This window comes from Strongylocentrotus purpuratus, unplaced genomic scaffold, assembly GCF_000002235.5.
Source record: "Strongylocentrotus purpuratus isolate Spur 01 unplaced genomic scaffold, Spur_5.0 spur5_scaffold_6, whole genome shotgun sequence".
NCBI classification, from domain to species: Eukaryota; Metazoa; Echinodermata; class Echinoidea; order Camarodonta; family Strongylocentrotidae; genus Strongylocentrotus; species Strongylocentrotus purpuratus.
Window position 1 is genome coordinate 24,406,546 of NW_022145612.1, and position 18,608 is coordinate 24,425,153.

At 34.9% G+C, this 18,608-nt stretch overlaps 1 protein-coding gene across 1 annotated transcript; it reads right to left on the reverse strand.

Moving 5' to 3' along the window:
• Positions 1 to 2,368: 2,368 nt before the first annotated feature.
• LOC115929856 (voltage-dependent L-type calcium channel subunit alpha-1D-like) lies at positions 2,369 to 8,497 on the reverse strand. The gene is made up of 2 exons (XM_030999931.1): positions 8,052 to 8,497; positions 2,369 to 2,799 (listed from the first exon to the last, which is right to left on the reverse strand). Exons 1-2 carry the CDS (start codon positions 8,068 to 8,070, stop codon positions 2,369 to 2,371), a joined length of 450 nt encoding a protein of 149 aa, XP_030855791.1. The 5' UTR covers positions 8,071 to 8,497.
• Positions 8,498 to 18,608: the final 10,111 nt, after the last annotated feature.

Below are 18,608 nucleotides of genomic sequence, written 5' to 3' on the forward strand. Positions count from 1 at the left end.
AGAAAGCAACCAAAGAGTTCATACAAGTCGATTTGGAGGGTGACATCATATCTTATAGTATACAAATATAAGTCATTACATATCAAAAAACAACTATATACTCAAGTCCTATAATTAAAAGGAGATTTTGAGAAACTATAAGTACACCATCAACAAAAAAGCATATAATCAGTCTTCAGTTTCTTCATTAAAGCGCCTAGTCCTACACCTTAGTTCTAAAATGCCAAACACAGCGTATCGAGTTGCTATAATTCAGGCATTACGGAGATTAAAAGCCAATAAAGCTGGCTAAGTTGTGCCTTGGACAAGTGCAGAAACAGCAGGCTAGGTCTACGGAGTAACTTAACACCGAGGAATGCCTCCAAATACCAAGCATAGCCCATGTCTGCTGCACTGTGTGGTATAGGGGGAGAGCAAGGAGGGTCCCGGTACACTGCATGATGACTATATTGAAACATCTACACTGCATTACATGTACATAAAGCTTGTATGCCATTTGAATACACTCTTTGAGCTTGGGTATATATGAGGGGAAAGGGGAAGATATAGATAGAACTAAAAGCTTTGGATTTAAGATGTCTTTTAAAAAATCTTGGGTCAAGAAAATAGGACTGGGGAATAGACAATCTGAATATATCCATATAAGGTAGTGTGTGGAGCACTGCTCTTTAGAGAGTTAAAAGTAACTGTCGATCAATATAAAACAAAGGAAGCAGGATCAAAATTTTCTTACAAAATCACTCTCAAAATGGAGTCTTGGGGGCAACAAATTCCTTGATGCAATCATTTCTTTGACATCAAAACTAAGCACAAAAAAAAAGAATATGCTGGGAAGTTTTTTTATGCATCAAAAAGTTGATGATCCAGATGATATTTTGGATTCAATATTACAGAAAACTGCCTGAAAAATAAGCACATAAGCACTTTCACTACCTAGCTCTAAACATGTGATCAACATGGGTTTTAATATTGGAATACTGCCATCATGCAACTCAATAACATTGATTAGGTGTCACATATCAACTTGTGAAATGCATGATGCTAGCATAGATTTGTTTGCAATACACTCGTGTGCATCTATATATATTCTCACATAGGTTTCAGTACAAGTGTGTCTTGTATCTTTCAGAAATGCATGGATAATTTTTATTCTAATGTTTCCCCATCCTTGGCATATAACAAATGTTATATGCCACATAACAAGAAGCTTGGCCTTTGTTTGGTTAAAACTGAAGGCATGAAATTCGCTTTTGACTGCTGGGCATTATAGCGAAAGATAATGACGGGGTGGAGTTCTAACCATGCATAGAAAGCAAGGACGCAATGGCTGTATGTGAAGTTAACAACGGATATGTGCGGTGAGATACGCGCAATACTCATAGATACTCATATATTTCACCAGGTATATTTTGTTACAATTTCTCCTTTTGTGAATTGACACAAAGTATGTGGTATAAAAAAAAATAATGACTGCTTATTTTCCTGGTCACGGTTAGAATTATAGCTCCTCGGTGATCACAAAGCTGTACTATGCCTTTATCAACATATTCTCGAGACACAGTACAATTTTGAGATCGCCTTGGGCACATACTTTAAACAGTGCCTCTAAAAGCAGTCAATATTTGTATATTATCATTTTCAAGAATTCTTTAAATATGTACATGTAAATAGCAAGCAAAGCCTGAAGAAGCTTGTTGACTTCCAGGAGGTTATGAACTCGTTGACTACTGAATTTGAACATTGCCCATAGGTTTAATACAGGAACATCCCAGGGAGCCATTTCACAAAGCCTTTTTCAATGACAAATTACAAAAATCAGTGACAAATCTGATGATAACCAATCAGAAGTAAGGATGTCAGTAGCTTATAACAAAAACTGTCATTTTGGCACAGATGACAAGTTTTTGTGAAATGGGTCCCAGTTCCAGTGGGCAATGGGCCAAGCAGGTTATTTCAATTATTGGGTTTAAAAATAATTGAATGACCTTGAGGTTGTTACAGAGATAGCCAAAGACTTATTAAAAAATTAAAATCAAAATATGGAGTTGGTAAAGAGATGCAATGAAATTGAGTATTATATGGGTGTTCTGACATATGCTCCAGCGACAGTTGCTCCAGGCTCCATTTTGTCAAAGATATAGGATTTAGGTTTAGGGTTGCAATTAGGTTTTGGGTTAGGTTTACAAGTACCGTTAGGGTAAGGGTTAGTCATTGTGTCTCAGCCAAGGTTGAATTTTGTTAGTGTTTAGGATATTTAGCCGAGGAACAATCGTTGCAGGAGCACGTCATAATAACCAAGCGATGGAGAAGTTATAGTGGTAAGAACTGCTAATGAACAAGTACACATATTTAAATAATGTCATGGCATTTATTTTCTTTTTTGAAAAGGATATTTCCACTCCACAATGCTGATACACATCCTTCGCATGGGATTGTCCAAGGTAAGACAGAAGAGCGACCTTGGGGGCCGCGTGGGCGCCCCAATGTGCTGCTTCTTCTTGCCATATTTCATGCTGTTGGCAGTATTGGCAGCAGCTAAGGCTTGAACCCAAGCATTACTGAGGGGCTGTTTTGCGACTGCCCCGTCCTGGTCTGGACCAGGTGGGTCTGGCGCTGCAGCTGCGTTGTTGCTGGGAGGAGCTGTGGTAGTTGTGGTAGCAGCAGCAACAGCTGGGGTGGTGGTGCTGCCTGCAGCTGCCGGGGGCCTGGTTGTTGGACCAGGGCGAGACAGAGGAACGGTCCCAGTAACGTAGGTACCGCTACTGCCAGTCCCTGCCGAAGCAGCATTATTGACCGGACCTGTGCAAAGGAAGAGAATAAAAGTGAAGAAAATTGGATATGAATCAAATAATCAAGTAAAATTATGTTATCAATCATATTTAAAGTAATAGTAGCAATTTTATTTAAAAATGTGACTTAAATCAAAAGAATTTTAAACATCTCAAATCATATTGGAATTTAACTATTTTCATTAATCATTGACTACCTGCAAAATTCTCTAACTGACATTGACAAAACACAGCTGCTATGTCCTTCTAGAAGTTAGCCAACACAATGTTGGCAAAGATAAATACAACATAATGTAAGACGATACTTCACATCAGTTTTGATAATATAATATGACTGATCATCACATAATAATCATTCTCACAATCATCATTAACATCAACATCAACATCATCTCCATAACCATGTCTTCTAATGTAAGAAAATAAGAGAATAACATCTTGTATTGAAAGTTTGAGTCAGGTGCGCACTAAAGGTCGGTGACTCGAAAGATAAACATGTTTGTTATCTTTGGTAGATGGCAAGTCATTATTACGGGGAAACCCAAAGCATCTACCTCGGTGGATGTTATTGTGTGCCCTCTCTGATACTGAAAGCAGCTTCATTATTGAGTAATTGCAATGAGTTTCATGTTGAGTGAAATGACGTGATGTCACAATGTATTGTCTTAACCCCTTGACTACGGGAAGCGGTCGGCTCCAGTATTAGTGTCTATGGGATTTAGAGACTGTGGTAGTTAATGGGTGAACATATATAAGATTGGAATCCTGGCTAATCATGGTTTTACTTTCTCCGGCAAAAGTCATGTTTGACGAGATTAGATTCTTCAAGAACGTATAAAACATGCACACACTGATAGCCAATAACATATTACATATTGGACTGCTCTCCGACATGAAAGGTCACTTGATCTAACAGATTTTCCTTTTACAAGAGCCATACATATAACTACATTAGCTTGCTTTAAACATCAAATCCCAGTTAAAACAAAGCTAAATATCACAGTAGATATAAATGAAACATCACAATCTCTCATTACTGTAATCCAGTAACCTCACAATCATCGGGGAGATGGGAAAGACCCATCTTCCTGCAATCATACAAGATGTATCTGTTTAGGAGGACTCTCAATCTAATGGCCACAAATTAAAGAGATAAGGAACAAAATCAGAAAGGGAGAGGGGAGGAGGGACATAAAAGGAAGATGGGACATAAAAGGAAGATGGCAGACATAAACTTTGTTCCAAATCTCATTCCTTATCACTTCACTTTATAAAAAAAGGTTGTCTAGCAACAGAGAATTATGAATAATTGGCTTTTAGTCACATTTTCAGAAATCTATGCCATGTTTGATATTTTCTTTTCCCTAATTACATATCCACTTGAATGATCTTTATGTTCCATGTTAAAAGGTGTGATTGACAACCAAAATAATTTTATATTGAGTAATTAATACAAGAAAATTGTTTGAGGTCATGAAGGATCCAAGAAATTAGCACAGCTGCTACCATACTTAAAGTGTGTAAGGCTCTAAACATCAGTTAACGAGCTCATTAGTGATTTCGTAATCAAATTCACTTGATGATGTGCACTGTCATGTATAGGGTTCCTAAGAAACCCTGCAGTTCCTACTTCCATTGTCCAAATCTTCCATTATTTTCATCGAATTCAAGCTCGTTACTCATCAATTCATAGTTTGTGAATGCCTTAGGGGTCTAATGCACTGATTAGTTGTAGGTGAAAACTGTATATTTCAAAATAGAGAGTGAATGCAATTTGATTCCTTTGTAATGCATTATCAACAGATGCATTGAACATGTTTCAGGTTATCAAAGGTTGAACAAGTTTCAACTTTTGACATTATAAATGTGGATATAGAGTAGCATGTCAGGTAATATTTTATATATCATGAAAAGTCATAGAGGATGCACTTTCAATCTGATCACATAATTTGAGATGTATTCCTGTCTTTTTTAAATTATTTTTTTTTAATAATGACAAGCATAATTTCTGTCCAGTTTACAAGATAAAGTACGATGGCTTGATATTTATAAATAAATCATAATCTCACTTTTTACTTCATATTAAGAATACATAAATTCAAATATGTACTGAATCATAATCTATGTTGGTTTTCAAGACATTTAATCACCTAATCATGCAACAGCAGATGTCAAAAAGTGAATATTCAGGACGATTGCCTACCATTTTATCTTTCATTTTTAAATCCCTACAAACTAACTATGGTTATCTTACTTAGTGACATAAAGATTTATGTTATAGTTGTAAACCTTTAATAACACCATAATCGCCTTGCAATAGACACTGGTTTTTCATTTGTATTATCAACCTTTTAAAAATGATAGTCTACCTCTGAAAGACTAATAGTGATTCTTTTCATTACTGCAATAATTTTTATATAAAACAGCAACCAAAATGATGCCAAGATGTTCGAAAACTTATATTACAAACAAAATTTTGTTCAAAAAATATTCAAACACAATTCTTTTGTCATTGTGCATATTTTTACAAAATATTTCCACATAAGCAAACTTCACAATTAATGTACCCATATATAATTCCATTCAAACAAGTTTTTTATTGTTGCAGATTTTAGATACAAGATAAAATTGGGGGCACATGAAAATAAGCTACTGCACTGAAAGGGGCAATCATTAAAGCCCACCGCACACTGTACAATCCTCCTGCAATCCGATTTCAGAAAAAATTGCAATTTGATAAGATGTTGAAATCTAAACAAACATCTTTCTGCTTTATGTTCTAAATAATAATAAGAATCATTACAACTCGAATTAACTCTTCTAGTTAGAATAAAAGCAGAATCAACTTCAACTCACAGACAATTGCACTACATATACTGGTATGACGTCACCATGATTCTCAGCTGATTAAGCTTTTCCTCCTCCAAAGAAACTTGTAATCTATTGAAATTTAGATTTTATTAATCATAATTATGACTATTCAGATCATCAATCAATAAGATTTTAGAAGTTTGAATTTTCATATCATGTGCTATTGCAATAGACTGGTTTACTAACGTATTTAGATGTTATAGATACTTAAACAAAGGTTGTTCATGACGACCTGAAAGCTTTTCCAACACTTGCCTGACATAGCAACAAGTAATGTTTGCAGACTGGATTCCAAGTACCATAGTTTATTCAGCTGTCAATGGAACAATGGAATTCTTCGAAAAACTGGATTGTTAGCCATAGTGTGTGCACTGGCCTAAAGAAAACCTCATCCAAATTCCAAAGAAATAACTTTACTTATTCTGAGAGATTTATTACATTCTTGCCCATTAATCTACATGATTCCCCACCAAAGTGTTATGAGAGGCATATATTATTAATATTAGCTGTCTCCACATTCATATATATTTTTGTTGTTGTATTGTATTGTAAATGTTTCTCTTTAACTTGTACGCTATGTTTTGTATTTTATATGTTTGTTATGATGTTTTTATGATGAATGAAATAAAGTTCAATTCAATTTAAAAAAAAAAAATTAAAAAAATTCAATGTACAGTTTCTCTTCACGACATGGGCATCGGCATTTTCTTGATAACGTGACGTAATATGTGAAGTCGTTTATCAAGTAATCGTATTCATATGGATGCTTCATTCCCAGGGGCGTGTGGTAATGAAGCATTTCATTCACCTACTAAAATCCTTTGTACTACAATTGCCAGAACGCAAATTGCATAAATAAGTTGGTTCCTTTCTGGGATGAAAGTTCTTCATAAATTAAATAGATTTGTCAACTGATATATTCTAGTATTTTTTAATAAATGGGTTACAATTGTTCACCAATTATAATTTCTATCTTTTCAGCTTTCATTTTTTTTACATTGAAAAGTAAATGCTTTGTTATTGATTTAAAATGTCTTTCCAACTAAAGCTTGGTGCATGACACATGTACAACTCAACTAGGACATCACATTCTCAAGAAAATGGCAGCGCCCATGTCATGCTTACAGGTATCACATCATGCAAAGAATATCTTCATTTATATAACTCTTGTACATTTTCATAAAGAATGTTGTACATCAAAGGGCAGGAATACATCTCATTTTTCAGATTACATACTTATTATTTGGGGTTATAGGTTTCCTTCAAGACGTATTCATATTCACAGGAATGACCTCTATCTCAAATATGTATGATTTCAAAATCATGGATAGGATTTAATCCTGCATTCATGTTCTCCCAATCAAAAACTGGATTTTCTTCAATATTTTGATTACCGATATGTAAAATATAAAAGTAAAACCTTTTTTCATCCTATTTCATATAAAGGCGTAAAATACAGATGGAGTAAGTGGACATCAAACACTAACTAGAAAATATTAATTTTTCTTACATTCTGAGATTGGATTGTGAGATGTTCTAACATGTTATTGTATAATAAGATTTTTAACCCCAACTTTCATTGAAAAATGAGGCTTTGTTGTTTATGTTCATTATTGCCTTAACTTGCTAAATATGATTTTCTTTGAGTATGTGTTTTCGATAGACCACAACCTAAGTTATCTCAGGCTTTAGTATATCATATCACATCCTATATGCATACACAGTTATTGAAAAGGCATAATTTATCAGAAACTGCCTCTATATGACTCGGTACCTCTTTCAAAACAATTTTGAAATCACTCTCAAAAAGTTTTTGAACTTCTACATATACAGGCTTTCTTATTAAACAAAACAATGAATATATATTCATTTGTTGTCATAAGCACTAAATAACTTAATAACATCTTCATTCTGATCAATATATTCGTCATCATCATCATCTTCATTAGTTTCCTTTTCATCATTATAAACATCATTATCACTACAATTGCAATCACCACCATCGTTACTGTCATTATCATCATCATCATCATCGTCGTCATCGTCATCATCATCGTCATCATCATCATCATCATCATCATCATCATCATCATCATAAGCATCATCTCTAGCATTATAATCCCCACTATCATTGTGATCAACAACTTCATCACCATTGTATTGTAATTTTAATTTAAAAAACATTACTGATCCTAAAAATCATCAATTTACATTCCAGTCCTTCCTATTTTCTCTACACATCAGATATGAACCCTTTTCACCTCACGTACAATACAAACACGTCGCCACCACCAACAACACCAACACGGTCAATGCTTGCCGCATCTCTGCGAGCAGGTCTAGACTCTCGAACACGGTTAATAAATTGATAACGTTTGATAATGATTTTACCGGTTCGTTGGCGTTGCATGATTGCGTTTTCCAATTTACGACTGTCCCCTACGAAGATGCGAAAGTCCTGGATATATCCAAATTACATATTAACAGTCTAGTCTGAGAAAACTATATACGATGAACCTAAGTAGGTTATTTCCATCCAAAAGACATCACTTTCTCCGACGATTTAGGCACACAAATACGGGTATGAGCCTCTGCTCAGTCGCTTCTGCACGGGCAATCGGCCGGGTGGAGGAAACCCGTTGACGCCCCTTGAAATTATTCGGTGGTAGCAGCTAGCAGCAGCATCAGCAGCGCTTGCGTGCTGTGGAAAAATCACTATGGTGTTCGCACTGTCATCTTTTCCACTGCATATTTCGCACGCTGCGATGACGCGGAGAGATTACGTGAAATTATTACAGAACTAGATGACTGTCGTCTCTTCGTCGTAATGAAACAGGCATTAATGAATTTGGCACAGCATTATCATTTCTTTTGTCTACTCCATCTTCTCCCTTTTGTTCTAGGCGTCATCATGACGACAGATTGATTAAATAGAACTAACGTGAAAATAAGCGAGCTAGGGGTATGTGGTGGGGGGGGGGGGGGGATTAACTAAAAATATTTAAGTAATATTATGCGGAACCTCTTTGGTGGTGGAGTGACGATATCATTGTGAAAGCCCTTGTGATTCTACATGTGCATGTGATATTCTGTTCCCACTTCAAAAAACAAAAAACAAAAACAAAAAACAAAAACAGTGGGCGCCCCAATTTTTTTTTTAATGTGGCCCGTTTTATCGTTTGTTCATTAATCCAATTGGATACAATACGTGCATTCTAGATTTTCTGGTTTTTTTTCTTTTAAGTGACGTGTCACCACACTTTTCAAGAATGATACAATTTATTAATTGGGCCTACAATCGGGTGAGTCATGTCGAATATTGTTCAAAATTGTATGAAGTTAAAGAAAAATAACATTATGTCAAATATAGAGGCGTCAGGCGATATATAGCTTTGTGGATATTCGAAAAAGGGGAAGGGCCTTTTATAACAAGCATTTAAATCTATCTCTTCACCTGTATAACATTCCTTAGCAATGACGATTTTAGATGAGAGAGGGATGCCATGGCAAAAGTTGCAGTAGCCTTATCAATATTCCCGTCTCCCTTCATGAAGCTAAATATTGTATCCTCCCTCGATCCCCTATTATAAGAGCGGACATCTTATCCGTTTTGACAAGTTTATTCAGGGTGGTAATCTCCTCTATCCGTTTTTGTATGTTTTCTTAGTTATGTTTGTTTGTTTTTCTGACTGTGTGTTTGTTTTGTTGTTTGTGTTTTTGTTTAGCTTGTATACAATAGGCCTATGGGGAGTACATCACCTTTAATACATTTGAACTAAATACCCGCACAGAATATTATTATATCATAATCTCCATCGCCTCTTCATCTTTTTCTTGTTCTTCTTCTTCTCCTCCTCCTCCTTCTTCTTTTCTTCTTCTTCTTCTTTTCTTCTTCCTCTCCGTTTTCTTCTTCTTCTCCTCCTCCTTCTCCTCCTCCTTCTTCTTTTCTTCTTCTTCTTCTTTTGCTTCTTCCTCTCCGTTTTCTTCTTCTTCTCCTTCCTCTCCGTTTTCTTCTTTTTCTTCTCCTTCTTCTTCTTCTTCTTCTTCTTCTTCTTCTTCGGCTTCTTCTTCTACTTCTTCTTCTTCTTCTTCTTCTTCTTCTTCTTCTTCTTCTTCTTCTTCTTCTTCGGCTTTTTCTTCTACTTCTTCTTCTTCTTCTTCTTCTTCTTCTTCTTCTTCTTCTTCTTCTTCTTCTTCTTCTTCTTCTTCTTCTTCTTCGATTCGTATTTGTATTCGCTAGAATGCATTTAGGCTACATGATATTCCTAATCTTATTCATGAACATTTTATATAAACTTCTTGCGTATAAATTAGGTTAGGCGTACCAAATATGATAAAATAATATTTTTAAAAAACACCTATCGAAGCATTACTATTAATGGACAAGAGTCTGCATAGCATTATTTAAAAATATTTTTTAATGAAAATTAATAGTCTACTTGTATATTTCTTAACATCGGATTCAGAAAGGGCAAGGACTGGTCGTAAATTTTCTCAATAGATTATGACTGTCATGCTCTTTATCCGTCCATTTGATATACCCCGAGATATAATGTGGGGATTTTGACGATTTATTCTAAAAATGAATTTAAGACATTATTCATGACCAGCTTCTAAACGTTCAATCGTCATTACCAAATACGATTTTTCCTTTTTTCTTTTTTTAAAAATATATTAAAAAAATTATAAATGTCTGTATTTTTTGTTGTTGACGCCCTAGAGCTCCTCTTGTCATTTTATAAGGGATCTAATCGCCTTATATTTTTAGAGTTTCCCTTAGTTTGAGGCAAGAACAATCATTTTCAATATGATTAATACGTAGCAAGTTCAAACCTGGGGAGAATAAGCATAGGCCTATTATAGGCCGTCAGTTATTCTGCAGCGAAAGTGTTTTTTCCAGTCTTCTTGCTCTTTCTCCTTTTTCTTTCTTTTTCATTTGTAATTATGCCCCAGGCCAAACGAAATGTTTTTTAAAACTTTTAAACAAGTACCTGTTTAAAGGCATATATTATATCAAATTATCTAACTTCTTCGAATAATCGCTATAGGCCTATATATACCAAAAACATTAACAAAGATTTGTTATTTAGTTTGCATCATTTTTTTAAATTTTTGATAATGTTATGCTCAATTTATTTATCTTTAAATATACTTAACACAATGATAAGTCAGCAATAGGCTGCTATTTTTATTGACCATGGTGTACACAAAATTGATTGTTTCCAATCGATTAAAAGTTTTTAACTATACATTAAATTTATTTGGCCAGCTAATTGACATGATTGGAATACTAGGCATTTTATGTAGCTTATTCAATTGCGTTCTGTAAAAATGTAATCTCTTTTGTTTAATTGAGAACTCTGTTATTTTATTTAGATAGAATGTAGATAAATAACCCATTAACTGATTAATAAATGCCCCTTTTCCCCCTACCACACCAGTCTGTAAATACATTCAAATGTGTCTTTTGGTAGAAACCATGAAAATAATAATTTCACGACTTGTGTACAGTTGGGTCTAATCTGACTTTAAAAATAGAAACAAAGCATGATTTCAAATTCGGTCCAAACCCAAAAGGATAATGTCATCGTATATGATGGCGCTCTGCAGGTCTCGGAAGATACATCACTTTCATCATGCATGTATTTTCATCTGCATTTGGATATACTTGTCTGTCCGTGTCTCTGATCTCGTCTGTTTAAGTCTTTGTATTAATTGATTGTCCTTACAGTTGTGAACAGAATTGGTCATAAATCTATTTAAAGAGAAGGTTGAGTTCTGGGAAGAGGTGAAAAATAATTTGTGAGCATTAATCATTCTTATTATGCAAGTGTGAAAGAACATCAGATAAGAACTGTTTCCTGAAAAGCATGGCTCTTCAAATGCCTTCATATTCTAAATATGTCATGTAACATCGTAAAACTCGGGGGTAGGATTTTTACGCCACGTGTTCGTGTAGTCCCATATACATCTTTCTGTGTACGGTGTTTGTAACTTTCCCAAGACTTGGTCAAATTTCTTATCATTTTGATGATTCCAGAACCTTGCAATACACACAAATTCTTACATGCTAGATGATCAACCTTTTCTGGTCCATTCCACACCGTTTCTTTCACAATGCAATCGCATGACCAGAACTCAACTTCATCTTTAAGGATCGACTGGGAATATTATGTTTAACAGGTTAAAGGTTAACAGTGTGATAGTGCGTTAATGTCTTAGGAATAAAATTTCATTTGTAATTGGTCATTTTATATTTTATTGAATCCAATCAGCTTTAATAAAGGAAGATGCTGCTGTAGGCCTATGACATGAGTGGAAAACAAACAACCACAACAACAAACCTTAAAGAGAAGAACAGAGGAGGAATATGAAAATGAGAAAAGAGTAGCATGATCCGAACAGCTTATACACTAATATCACGAAAAGAGATTGATCTTCGGTGCACGATCGGCCTTCGAAATTATAGATTTTAGGATTACATACAATAATGTACATGCAATATTATCTGCGATCAAATTTTTCATTGGTGATGCTGAGGGGTGCAAAATTGTTTGACGAGCTAGAGAGAGGGAGAGAGAGAGAGATGGGTGAGGAATAGAGAGAGGGAGAGGGCCGATGAACATAAAGACAGGCATGGACTATAAGAGAAAGGAAGCAGGGCCCAGTTTCTCGAATTCGTCTAACTTCTTCACTATCACATTGTTAGACTTATAAATGAATATTTTGGGGAATAAGTTTTTTGTCGAATAACATTTTTGTCAAAAAAAAATGTGTTAAATAAAATTTATGTCGAATACAATTTTTGGTCGAATAGACTGTCAAATAAGATATGTCAAACAAAATTTGTTGTCAAATAACGCTTGTCAAAAAGTTTCTGAAAGTGTTAAATAGATCTATATACATATGAGTGAATTTTTTTTTTGTGTGTGTCGCACATATTTATTTGTTTCCCTAAATGCGTGCCATAAACGGGCCCCAGAACACAGACTTATACGGAAAGACAGATTCATGGATTGCACAAGGGCTTGAACAAAGGGTTATGTTATTGCGCCATCTTCGGCGACAGTCATTACAGTTAATCAACTTGAAAAAATGGCGACAGACGTAGACAAGGCTGAGGCTCAAATGAACCTTACTGCTCTTCAGCAGTTCGATCCATACATTTCCTACATTTTGCTGAAGGCTAGTCAGGTTGCTCTCTACTTGTTCAATCATGCTGCTAATGAGTGGGTGAGTATGAGTTGCTTGAAAGTATGAAAAACAATAATAGAAGTGGACACAAAATTTCTAGGTATTTTGCCAGTCCCACATGCTGTAAATCATGTGGGTACTGAAATTGTGTTTTCATTTCATACAAAACAGCACATGTTAACGTGTTCTATGGCCTCCGTATACTAACAACAGGACACATATGCCTGTATTTTTTAACATATGACAAAATGCTATTTCAAACCGATTTCATGGTCTTTTTCCTCTCCCCGTTTTCTAACTTAGATCTAGGGTAGAGTACCCAGTATTCGGTCACTTAAGGGGAAATCACTAATATTTTGAATTCTTACCTCTTTCATTGGGCAATCTACCCATCAAAAGAAAAGAAATTTATTCCTCTAACAGGATTTTATAGTCACTGAAAATATAGAATAACGATAAGCAAAAGACTTCCGAAAGAAGACGGAGCATTTTTCTGCCCAGAATTCGGTCGCGCCGACTAGAATTCGGTCACGCGATTTGTGCGTGGTATCTCCGTTGCAAAGGAGCGTAGCGTATTTGCGCACTATTTTCACACAATTGCGCGATAAAGCACTGAATGTCAATGCGTTGACCGAATACTGGCTGAGCGATACCGCATGGCAAGGGTATCGTATAAATACCTCTTGCACATCGGCAAGTGCGTCATTCGCAAATTCGCTGCGATGGAGCGAACACGGAAGTGATTCTCTTCACACACATACTAAATTCATTGCGACAGCACACGTAGTTGTTTCGCAATAGACTTCTACATATGGCTATGCATGTTAGCGCATGTGCTAAGAGAACGCGAAAGTGCGGAAAGTTGTGCGACACTGACCAATTTCGAGCTAAGTTGGAGATCTTTCCGGGGCCCTAAATCTGATTTAATTTTGAGAGTTAAGAAAAGTTGTTCAGCTGCCTGATTTGTGCAAGTTTCGTGGCTCATAAGTTATTTTTTAAATTGTTACAGCTGTTGAAACGGCTGTCTGACCGAATACTGGGAATCGACCGAATACTGGGCGCGCTACCCTAGACTAATTATTCTGTGGCAAAAAATATTTTAAAAAAATAAAATTTCAGTAAGCAGTACTGGTCCGAATGATTATATCCTCTTAAACTTGGACAAAATGCGTCCTCAAAAATAAGGATCATCTGCATTTCGCGGACGGTTTTTTTCATCTGTGCTCTGTGGGTTTCGAGTTATCGAACCGCCCACTGGTGATGCGAAAAAAATAACCTTGGTTCACCGTCTACTTTAATGGGTTGTCCGTCTTCCCAAGGATTTATCGCTCATAATGTGAATGTCTCTGTACAAAGTCAATGTAAAATGCATCAAGAAAATCATCTTGAATCCTTTTTTTCGCATCGCCAACGCGCCAAACAAAAATATGAAACATCTGCGAAAATGCAGATTATCCTGATTTTTGAGGATGCATCGGTCCGCGTTTACGCAGACGATCCTCATTCTCGGACCAGCGCCCCTATTAGTAAGGAACAGCAATGTCAATGATTATGAGACCGCTCACTGGAACTTGATTAGTGTGTGAGCACACTTCTGCTTTCTTTAATATGGTGTATGGCATCTAATCATAATCGACAAACAAGTTCCTTGCAGTGAACCTGTTACTCGTGATCAAATCACAAATAAAAATGAAAGTAGTTGCAAACATTACAAACTAGGTCTAATGTCTATGCTTCATGTTCACCACTCCAGCAAAGCATAGTAGTCGATGATAATGCATATTGACCTCTAGCGCTGTATACATGCTGAGAGGCATCAATTGCACACATTGCACACTAATGCACACAATGAATACAAAGTGGCTGATCGGCAAGTTTGACAGTAGAAGAATTGGTGATTGAAAGAAAAAAAAATCCTAACATCGTTAAGTTGAAAACGTCGTATTTTACTGCTATATAGGCGTCATCAATTGTCACTAAAGTACTGATTTTGAGTGAAATCTGTTGAGTTTTGTACAGTGGTGTTTGAAATGTTGAGAATCATTTAAAAAGTTTTTAATACACAAAAAGTATACTAATGCTGCTATGTGTGCATATTCACTTGAAACGTACACAAAAAGATTACTTGAACATCAACAAATTGATATGACTTTTCCAAAATTTCAGGAAAGATACAATTATTGGGCAAAACCAGCTTACATGTGCAGCATAGTTGAGCAAAATTACAAAAATACCTCTCATAATTGTGCATAATAATGTGCAGGTGAAAAAGGAAGAGCAAAATGTATTTGGTACCAGATCATTATACTGTTTTGTATGCAAAGTAGTGTGATGCACTCAATCCTTGACTAGACAGATTCTCATGGGCATGCTTAGCATTTTAGTTTATAAAACTTGGCATGTGATCACAGCATAATGACATCATGATTTGAGCAATTCTCTTGCAGTTATTATTATTATAATAAAAGTATTCAGTGTCACCTGTGCCTGGGAGACAAACAGTGAACTGAATTGTTGTAAAAATACGATGATTTAGGTTAAATTTCAGAGAAGAAAGTAAAGTAATGTATTCTCGACGTTTGTATATTTATTTGTAGTTAAAACCAATAAAATCCTTGAAAAGAATAAATTGTTTGTTTGCAGATTGTAGACAATTACGATTCTTGGGAGGCCTAATAAAAAATACTGGGTGTTCTGAAATGGAGACTGACATTTTTACCCTGGATTGATTTTAGACCACATGATGTTTTTGTTTTGATTAATTGAAAGGCAATGACCTTTTGCAATATATCAATCACCAAATGAAAATGATATTCTGAAATACCTGTTGGTTCAGTAAAGCAGTAGCATTTACAAAATTACCATGACCAAGATCCTACGACAGAAGCGAAAGTTTCACAGCAAGAAACATTGATCAGACTTTTCAACTCACTTATCAACCACTTTCTGACTATAATACTGAGACATGATGTATCAATGCCTTTATACCATGAAAGGTCACAAGGTCAATTGTTAATTTGAATCATATGTAAATGATTATACATATGTATGTGCAGGTTTCTACTCTCAAGCTCCCTGCTTGTGTTTGAAAAAGAACTTGTAAACAGCGCCATCTCTTGGTCATTATCAGACTATGGTTTTGTATCAAACTATTCAGGGATTATACATGATGATACGTTCATACCTGATGATAACTTGATTTCATTTTGAAAAAATCTTGGTGGAATTTATAAATGTAAGAATTTATTATCATTGTTTATATTTTTATTTAATGTACAATGATTTACAAATTCGATATGTTGTTGAATATAATAGGTTGTTCAATTGATATAATACATGTAGTTTCAAGGATTTTAGTTCTTAATATTCTTTGTTGTTTTTAAAAAGGGAAGTTCAATTGACAGAGCTACAGGAATAATGTTTCTAAATTTTCTCTAAACAATCCTTGATAACTGCAGACAAAGCACATAGTTTGATTTAGCAAAAACAAAACAACCCCAAAACAACACAAAAAGGCTGAACAAATTATGAAAGAATCTTTTAAACATCCATTTTCCTGGAATGTGAATTGCATCTAAAAACAGAATGGCATATACATGTTATTAGAGAAAATACTGCAAATGTTCCATTCAGTGCAAACATTTCAATATTTATAAGAAAATCCTTTCCTTTTTCAATGCAACTTTGTTCCTTATATATATATATATATATTTCAATATTTCATCTCCCCTTTTACTTATTTTATTTGTTGGACTATGAAAATAAATCTAAAATGTAGGGGTGACCACTTTACAGTGATTTCTGCTTGAAATATTCCAATGCACTTTTAAAACCATATTAAGCAGTAATATGCTGTAAATACCGGTAGACCTTTCAGATATGTTTTTTGAACATTGCCATTTATGTGGATTTCAAGATTTTCTTCTTTTTGATCTACAGTAAGTCAAACAATATGCAATACTGTATTAGGTTCTATGAAAAATAATTGTGTCAAATTTTGTAGGTTTTCGATTTCATTTGATGAAATTGTCATTTATTGCGACCTGCATATTTCTTATTTGCATTTATGCTATGCTGGGTTGTCATACAGTCATTCTTATATACTGCCATCTGGCAGTGGTTTGTATAGATGGAAAGTTGTTTCCAGAACACAACTGCATATGTATTATACATTCAGGTTAGGCTGAATATATTGAATATTGAATTTTGAAATGGGGTATTCTGTTTTAGTTCAAGAAAAACACTTCAGAACCTTTGGCTTTCGGCAAAGGAATTTTCAACCTATACATAAAAATGCTAGAATTCATGGTTATTTCAGTACACCCCCCTCCCCCCCCCCAAAAAAGAGCAATTTCAAAGAAGAAATGTTTCTATAAATATTACTTATCTTGCATGAGGTTGATGAACAAGTGATACAGGTGTACTAAAACTTATTGGTCACAATTTTATATTTGTGTGTATTTAACCGTGACAGATTTGACCAATAAACTGTCAAATATCAGGGTTTTGAAAGTGTACATATTAAATAACAATTGGAAAAATGGATAATTGATTGTGTAATGTTTTACTGCATGTATTAGTTTGTACGATATTAGATACATTCAAGTTAGTTTTCATTTTTAATACAATTGTGAGACATACTAATTTGAGTCTACAATTATATAATCAATAAATGAAATATAGATAGTCTAAATTGATGTAAAGCACTCCCTCGACTAAAACATGCTGCTAGACAAAAAGTAAGAAAGGGAGGTTTAAAAGAAAAAAATTATGAATTTTGAACTTTGAGTCGTTAAATCTTTCAATTCTTGAATAATAGCCTTTAATTAAAAAATTGAAAAGTGGTCATTAAAAAATGGTGTGGGGTAGATGGGTAGTATTAATAAGTAAAAAATAAACATTGGTAAGACATTGGCGTCCGGAGTAGGCCTGCTGTACAGTATATTAAGTATTTTCTTCTTTAATGGAAGTGAAGTTCACTTGTGATCTACTGACTGTGATGTAAGGAAGCTAACCTTTGGACGTAGTTCTAATGTCTTCCCGTCTGAGGTGTAAGCATTGATTGATTTCTTCCAATTCTTGAATAATAGCCTTTAATTAAACAAAAATTTCTTTCCTAATATTGAAAACTGATCATTAAAAAAGGGTGTGAGGAAGTATAAGTAATAAATAAACACCGGTCAAACATTGGTTTCTATGATACTGAAATGGTGTTCGTCTGTGATCTCCTGACTGTGCTGTAAGGAAGCTAACCTTTGGACGTAGTTCTAATGTCTTCCAGTCTGAAGTGTAAGCATTGATTGATTTCTGCCCGGTTCCTGCCCCGACCATCTGATGCCTGATTAGGCTGCAATCGAGTGTAGTACCTACCCTCTCCATCCATAATATCAATTTCAATCATCCTTTCAACAAAGTGTGAATTAATCAATTAGAAATAAGGGGTAAACCTTTCCTTATTTTCCGCACTTAGATTGCAGATCTCTTAATTAGATTTCTTGCCTTTGTGGGTAATACGACCCTATTGATCCGTTGGAGAAGAATTAGATTAGAGCTAAAATTGAGGGACGTTTAATGGCGCTCTTTACCTTGATATCGACAAGGGGAAGGTCGGTTTCCACAAAGAGAAAACTGGTTAGTACAATAACGGGAGTGTGTACTGTCCATCTGAATCATTCTGAAATATGATTTGATGAAGTAGGGCTTACAGGTCAACTTTGAGGTCTGGTTTGTTTACTTTCAAATTGGGAATAGAAT